The sequence below is a fragment of the Priapulus caudatus genome, unplaced genomic scaffold (genome assembly GCF_000485595.1).
Source record: "Priapulus caudatus unplaced genomic scaffold, Priapulus_caudatus-5.0.1 Scaffold331, whole genome shotgun sequence".
In the NCBI taxonomy this organism is placed as follows: domain Eukaryota; kingdom Metazoa; phylum Priapulida; class Priapulimorpha; order Priapulimorphida; family Priapulidae; genus Priapulus; species Priapulus caudatus.
Window position 1 is genome coordinate 260569 of NW_014577392.1, and position 8622 is coordinate 269190.

The window sequence follows — 8622 nt, forward strand, 5'->3', positions numbered from 1 at the left end:
TTATTAGCTCTTGATATATATATATATATATAGGTTTGTGAGATCATTATGACATTATATTATTATTATTATTGTTTAGTTCTGTTTGTTACCTTGAAAGGCAAACTAGTTTAAACGATTGGCTTCATCGCATTACCTGCATACTTCGTTGTTCAGTTCTCATTTCCCAAGCTTCTTTGTCAGCTGCGAGTTTTTGTTTTTCTGCAGTTAGCTTTTCCAGCTCCTGCCTAGAGTAAAGTAATGCATATAACCGTAGGAATGGCAACATAGGTGAATCACTGTGCCTAGAATCATCTCCCCCGTTAAGGAAACCAAAGTTTAATCCTTGTCTTGAGGGTTAGATATGTTCCAGATATCAACACCCTGCAAGTATCAGCAGAAATTAGATAAAATATAGGTCACCCTTACTTTAATAACAACAATAGGCCACTGTTGAGGCAAATCTTTCTTACTATGTGCGCTGAAAAATGTCCAGTTTTTTGACCCAGTGACCTTTTACCCTTGCTTGCCAGTTTCCGTCCAAAAATGTTTATGTTACAAACATGACGATTGCATGGGAAGTCATTTAGTTTCGGCTGATATTGAGCGCATGCACTATAACAGTAACATAGCATCAGACCTATATTATATTGACAACGTCAACTTTCATCCAAGGCTGGAGTTTTTATCTGTGATATTACCGTGATTTATACGTGCCGAATATCAAAAGCATAGAGGTTGTCGCTTAGATTTCTGCTGGACAGATTTCTGCTGGACATATGGACAGATGTATGTATAATTACACACCAGCTCATCGTATAGGTATTTCTCAATCTGGTTTACTATAACAGGGAAAGGCCGATTTATTACTGAATACCGATTTAACTGAATAATGATTTACTGAAATACCCTAATCATCTATTTAACACAAACGTTATTTGGCACATCGAAAACTCAGGAAACGACAACTGATATAAATAATATATAGGTAGATCGATAGATAGATTGATTTATTTCATCTTTGTTTCAATACAATTTTTGACATGTATATGATAAATAATGACATGATTTGAGTATTTTAATACCATCGTGCAATATAAAATGGAAGTTGATATATTTACAAGATATACCTCTAGCCCCATTCATGCTGCACATTCATAGCAATGGAAGAGGGGAAGAAAACTTTGATCGAAATAACATTCAACATCAGCTATTTTCTATTATGTTACATCATCTAGATTTCATTTTAGATTCCGCGCATTTAAAATAAACAATTTAAGTCTAAAAATTTGGAATATCACATTTAGTACATATTTCAAATAGATAAAAATGTATCCATTGACCTTGAACACGAGTGATTCTTACACAGTACAATTAATTCTAACCAAGCAACAGATGTTTCTGACTGTCCGTGAATAGTACCTACTTTAGTTCCAGTACTTCTCTAGCAACTGAACTGGAATCAACCGCTGCTCCAGCCACCTCCTACAATCAAGAAGAAACAACTTAATATATTAGACTGAATAATTTCATTGGATCTGTATTAGTTCACAACTTCACATGTTAATAAAGTTAATCTCATTTGGATCGAACTTTATTAGCATCTGAACTTAATATATTGCTCCTCCTTATCTCTTGTAAACACTTAACTAGAACCAGTGAATGGACAACAACTGGTGTTTCTAGGATATTATCAGAAGTGAATATTAACAGACTAATAGGATCAGCAGTGAATCTATTATTATTCACTCCTGATATTATCAGGAGTGTATCAAAATACACTCCTGATACACTCCTGATATTATGTAGCCTATGCATAGCAGTTTATATTAAGTTTTATATGAAGCATATCATTACCTAGAGCATACAGGGTGCGAAATTAACGCGAGTCCGGAGTCAAATACTCACTGATTTACTGTCGAACACCCTGATTTCACATATGCAAGAGTCCTTGTGACTCCCTGAAAAATCTGCTACACTAACTAGTTTGTTCCAGAGGACGGCCTCCTTATTATTCCCACGCGAAATGACCGTTTTTTTTCAGCAATGTCCAAAGAAAATTTGGCAGACATGCAACCGCATGAATCTTCAAAATAAGCACATGCGTTATTGTTAATATCTTTAGTCTTGAACTTCAGACTGCGGACTCCCTTATTTTGCCGCGAACTCCCTCTTTTTTGGGGGCAGGCCACGAACTCCCTCTTTTTTGGGGGCAGGGACTCCCTTGTTCAAAAGTTAATTTCTACCCCTGGTATACGATGTGCTCAGGAACATCACTACACCTTAAATATTGGTGCGTAACAATACATTGTGAATGTTTTCACCTGTTTTCCCACCTGCAGTGTGAGACCTGCGTCTGCTTCTAGTTGTTCCACGCGTTTCTTATAGGCATCTAGCATGCTCTGTAGTTCGGCCAGGCGTTGCCGCTCCAGAGACTGATAGTTGATTGTCATCTCACTGTCATAGGTATCAATGATACGCTTATACCCATCTCGCTCCTGCAGGCAATAAAATACACGCATGATTACCGGTCACACCTCTTAAACGAGTTAACTGAAATTGTCTAGCAAGTCTACAGTCTAGCATACGTTGTGCGCCAGTGTTATAAATATTAAGACCCATCCTACTATTTAATTATGCCATGCTGACATTAAGTCCTATTAGTTTTAATGTTATCAATTAATTACCCTCAATAGTTAAACCCTAGTAGTTACATAGTTAAGGTTAGGATCACTACATTTAACCTTTTTTATTTTTTTTTATTTTTTTTTTAATGTTTTTTATTTATGGATCCACCAAAGCAATAACAATCAAAACAATAGGCATACATTGGTACATATGAACAATAATTAGTATTTGACGAGAGAGCTATACAGAGTAATTTTTTTCATTTAACCTATTAATCATTAGTTGGGGTTTCCATTATACAGTACACAATCTATTATCCGAAATTCTGAAAACCGGAAAGCTCCGAAAACCGAAAGTTTTTCCGTGGGGGTCGTCTGCAAGCTCGCGTTTGGCGCCAAAACTCGACCCAACGAATATGAATGTGTTTGGCATTACTCATACATACTGTACTGTACTTGTACAGCACTTGGCCTCTTGAAAACTTGGGTTTTAGTACTGGCTAGTTGCAGGATATACAGTATGTATAGCTATACTGTACTACCATTCCGAATTCCGAAACGTGTCTGGTCCCAAGGGTTTCGGATAATAGATTGTGTACCGTACTGAAAAGTGCTATAAAATGAAGTCATCAAAGGAGATGGAGTCGTATAAACAATAAAAGCAATCAACAATCTGCTCTGCTGTATGTGGAAAGAATGTGGTACCGTCATGACAAACACAAGTTTCTTCTGAAGTTTGCGTAAGATCTCAGGTTTGATGTTCGATTTTGGTTGCTGCTCGCTTTCTTTTAACTTGTCGATTTCTTGTTGCTGATTTGCGCACCTTTCCTTATACACGTGATTGCTAGAAAAAACAGATTTTAATTTACTTAAAATATAACTCCATCATTAGTTCATTATAATTTCTTATAAACTGTCTCACTTGGACCTTTGCCTAATGTTTTTTTTCTTCTGTTATTCCAGCTAGAATGGTCAAGAGGTACACGCTGCCGCTCTGAATAAATCTGTAATGGTAACAGTGGGTGTCGAGGGCTGCTTTTTTCAGCGACCTTTGAAAACGTTTGACGTGCAAATGTGGTGCGATAGCGCCCTGGCTCAAAGGATGTTATAGGAATATTAAACAATTAGAATTTTTCAGTTGTCCGATCGGGCAACTAGCCAAGAGAATAACTTGTCTGACATAGACTTTCACTTGTCCCGGGCAATCGGACAACCGTTAGTGTCGAGGGCAGTATGGGCCTGTCAATATGAGATCATTATTGAATTTTGGTGACTAACTGCTACTGGTTTTGACAGTGCAAAGGTCTCTAATGCCACCCAAAACCTCATTGACTTTCCACAGTCACACGACTTTATCTGAAATTCAACCATTTTGCGAAGGTGATCGAACTTCCCGTGAAAATGTATTTTTTGCCTTTAACAACAAGATTAGGCGTGTTCCTCCATTACTGATATTACTTTTATTAATGTCTTCATAATTGTAAACCCTTGTGTATATGCACCACTCACCTGGCTTTCACTTCACCCATCTGCTGAGTCAACACTGCCTCCCTCTGTTGCTGCTCTGCAACACTAACCGAATATTCCTCAGGCGACCTAAAATGACACCGACCATGAGACCTCATGCAGCCAGACGATTCGTAGACGCGTAACATTAAACTGAATGCAAAGTGAAGTATTGTTTATTTATCATTACCTTAAAAAAATTTGGGGTTTTAGTTTCTTCTATATTATTCATGTTAGGCAGTTGAATAAATGCCAAAAAATCACATAATCATCTTACTTCAGAACGCCTGCTGTGTTGATTGCAAATGCTTCCCAACGCTTCAGTTTGCTTGTCAACTCCTGTCAAGAGAGGTACACATGATATACTGAACACCTAGCAAGGGACATGATAAAGTACCACCAGAAAATATTCTCTGCTGAAATAACAAGCAAAATGGCAAAACAGTAAACATTAACTGTAGCACAAGAGTGAGAGAGAGAGAGAGATGACAGATTGCAACAACATACAGTATGCAGTTCGTGGGTTTTTGCTTATGAGCTGAAGTGTACTAGCTGCTACATCTTCACTCAGCATGATTAACTACATCTTCGTCTTCTCGGGTCACTATACTACACTCGACCTAGCCACTGCAGCACACAGGACCTGGCACCGTGGTTGAAAACCTCAAGGTTTCCATGGCTACAGGGCTCTGGTAATAGGGGGCATTTCAGGAGATGCCCCATCATCCCTCCAAGAATCTGCATTCGGTTTGGCCATCTTCAGTGTATCCCCATTTCTGCATGAGTGCCCTGCATCGACCTGATTAACTGATCACCTCATTAAGGGCCTCCACATGTAGTAGCTCGTTAAATCTGTCATTTGCACGCGCCAAAGCAGTTTCCAGTCCATCGGCCTTTTCCTTGTATAGTAAGGTATTTTCTGTCGTAGACCTATAAACAGTACATCCATGACGAAAAGATTTTATCATCTGGGTCTGCACTTTTCATTCAGTACTATTAAAAGTTAATAATAACCCGGGGGTAATATAATGGGGTAATAATGGGGTATTATCTTACTCTTGGTACTATTTATGCACAGATTGCACCACTCAAACTGCTACAGTCACTGATCCGACCAGAGCAGTATTGACTTTGGCAACAGAACGTTCATGCCAATTAGCAGAAGAAAACTTTGCTCCAACACGAGAGAGGCTATGACCGTATCTACTAGATCTTAGAATGCATACTCTCTGCATGTATTAACAAAACTACACCAGAAATATTCTTATGCGCTCCACCCCACATAATTCTACATGAAAAATCAAACCTCAGATAATTGTTGTCATCAATAAGTCTCCTGTTCTCAGCTTCCAACTCTGACAACTTTGACAGACTACTCGATATTGACTTGGATACAAATTCGGCTTCGTGTAGGCGAGATATTTTCTCTTCTAGTTCCTGGTGACGAAATATTACAAATTAATACTGATTCAGTTTATACATAGAAGTAAGAATTAGCCAATTTTTTACTAAAGCATGATCATCACTTGTCAATCTTATATCTATTGTCAATAAATAGCCTTCCTTATATGTGTGGCTGTTCTACATAAGAGTGAATTAACAATGCATTTGCAGGAAATATCTTCTACTAGTTCTATTGAGGTTTAAACTGCTTGTTACGATAGACAGATAGACGTATACTTGAATTTAATGCAGTTCCAATATCTTGTGAAATTACAGAAATCCGTCATCTAAATATTATGTGCATGCCTCTTGATTTACTCCATTGATTCTACATGTGAATGCATATTGCAAACCTTACTGTCAACATGCTCTGAAAAATTATATTAAGGTTAAGCAGCAAATTGATATTTATTTGATCATTATACATTCATTGAAATGATGTGCTATTTATGACATGCACACATGCACGCACGCATGCACACAACCACACACACACACACACACACGCACGAACACACACACACACGCACACACAAACACTCATGCACACACCCACACACACACTCATGCACGCACACACACGCACACACGCACGAACACACATGCACGCACGCATGCACACACCCACACACACACACACACACGCACACACACACACTCATGAACACACAACACACCACACACACACACACACACACAACACACACACCACACACCACCACACACACACACACACACACACACACACCACACCACGACACACACACACACTCACCACACACCACACACACCACACACACACACACACACACACACACACACACACACACACACACACACACACACACACAATCACACACACACACCACACACACACACACACACACACACACAACATACACCACACACACACCACACACACACACAACACACACACACACACACACACACGACACACACACACACCAACACATCTCACCACTACCACACATACACAGGCATTCCACAACACCAACACACACACACACACACGCAACACATCATGCACCGCACCACACAACACACATGCTCACGAACATACACTCCACACATCGGACACCACCACACATGCACGAACACACACACACACACTCAGGCACGCACGCACGCACACGCACAGCGCACAGCGCAGCACACCATCACACACACACACGCGCCACCCCCCGCCCCCCCCCCCTCTCCCCCCCCCCTCCCTCCTTCGGCCCGCCAACCCAATTACTCACCACACACACACACACACACACAACCTCACAGACACGTTAAGAACCTCTGATCTGAGCACGCGATTTTGTAATAGTATACCTTCCTAGCATAGTCAGTCCTCACCCCTGTCTTTCTCCATGCTCGTGCAAACGACGAGCTTTCTTTGTTTACCTTTCAATCCTCCTTCCTGGCTGCTGACGATTAGCAGTCGTTCTCTGGTTCCCCCTCCTAAAACCCACGACTGTCGTGCATAATTCAAATCAGTTTTGTTCCATGAGATTCGTACCATGAAGACTATGAGAATTTCTGAGACATTCGTTAGACGTGATTGACTATTACGTCATATACGCTTACATCTCACGTGAGAAGACGATTTCCACCCTGAGATTGTGATGTCGGGCTACATGCTTTTACATCAGTGGGCATAAACCATCTATCATTCTATATCTGGTCGATGATTTGATTGCTGGAATCTACAATTAGTGATAGAATCTATCGTTAGGTCATGTAGATTGCCCTAATCCTGACCTCACTATTCATAGTTGCTAATAGACCATCTTCCCGTTTACGGTATGATGAATGACTCAATTTGCTATATGGGAGTAATAATTTAATCCTATCGTTAGGATTATGAATGCTTACATCGCTCTATTCATACGTTTTCTGATAGACATCCATTATTAGCGTATGAGTAATGGTACATTAGGTTGATAGCACTGCACTCCTAGTCTCTAGTTGTATGAGATGCATAATTCTGACCATATCAGTGATAGCACATCTACTCGTTTATTGGTATGAGATGATAATTTGCTTCAGTTTATCCACGCTCGACACGAATCCTATTCCTTTTACGGTATTGAGATGGCTAATGTTGCATATCAGTGATACGACTATCTATCTGCTTAGGTTACTCGAATCGTATGCTCTTATTTGCAGGTATGCAGTGATAGACAATTCTACTCTGTTTAGGAATTAGATTGCTCTAATGCATATCAGTGATACACGCACCACTCTTATCGTTACGGTTTTATCGAGACTGCTAATCTAACCTGCCATTAGTGTTATAGACATCTTATCGCTTAGGCTATTTGGAGCACTTTCGTGATAACCCTACCACTCTAGTGATACCATCCTACGCTTAGGTTTCATGACGATGATAATCTTGCCATATTCATACGTGATAGACATCTATCGTTAGCGTATGTATTAGATTGCTAATGCATATCAGTGATAGAATCTTATCGTTAGGTTGTGAGATGCTAACTGCATATCAGTGATAGACATCTATCGTTAGGTATGAGAATAGATGCCTAATGTATTGATCAGTGTCTAACTAGTGACATCGTGATCGTTAGGTATGAGGATGAGAATTTGCATATCAGTGATGACGATCTATCCGTTAGGTGATGAGATGCTAATGCATATCCAGGTGATAGAGCATGTATCGCTTAGAAGGCTATTGGAGACGAAGTGAGAATAATTTGCGATATCAGTGATCAGACATTCCGGTTGTCGTTAGGGTATGAATGCTAATCGCATATCACTGATAGACAGTCCTATTTGTTAGGTATGAGTTTTACATGATAAATTTGGCATGTAATCGACGCTAATGAGACATCTATCGTTAGGTATGAGATGCTAATGGATATCATGATAGACATCTATCGGTTAGGGATCTCGCAAGATGCTTAGATGCCGCCGGCGAAGTGCTAGAAGATAAGAAAAAAAAAAACTGTGGTTGAGTGTCCTTGCGGCAACCCACAGGGCAATCACGAGATCGGTTGTCCGCCAACAATTTAGTGGTTGATTTGTCCACAAAAAAAAT

General features: G+C 39.8%; 1 protein-coding gene across 1 annotated transcript in view; it reads right to left on the reverse strand.

The window, feature by feature from the left end:
* The window catches only part of LOC106809141 (mitotic spindle assembly checkpoint protein MAD1-like), a gene marked incomplete in the record, with an annotated part of 31444 nt that overhangs the window by 3959 nt on the left and 18863 nt on the right, over positions 1-8622 (reverse strand). Inside the window, 8 exon segments of the mRNA XM_014812114.1 lie at positions 137-227; positions 1406-1464; positions 2304-2477; positions 3312-3450; positions 4116-4202; positions 4390-4451; positions 4928-5042; positions 5419-5549. Of these exon segments, the coding sequence (XP_014667600.1) occupies positions 137-227; positions 1406-1464; positions 2304-2477; positions 3312-3450; positions 4116-4202; positions 4390-4451; positions 4928-5042; positions 5419-5549 (858 nt within the window).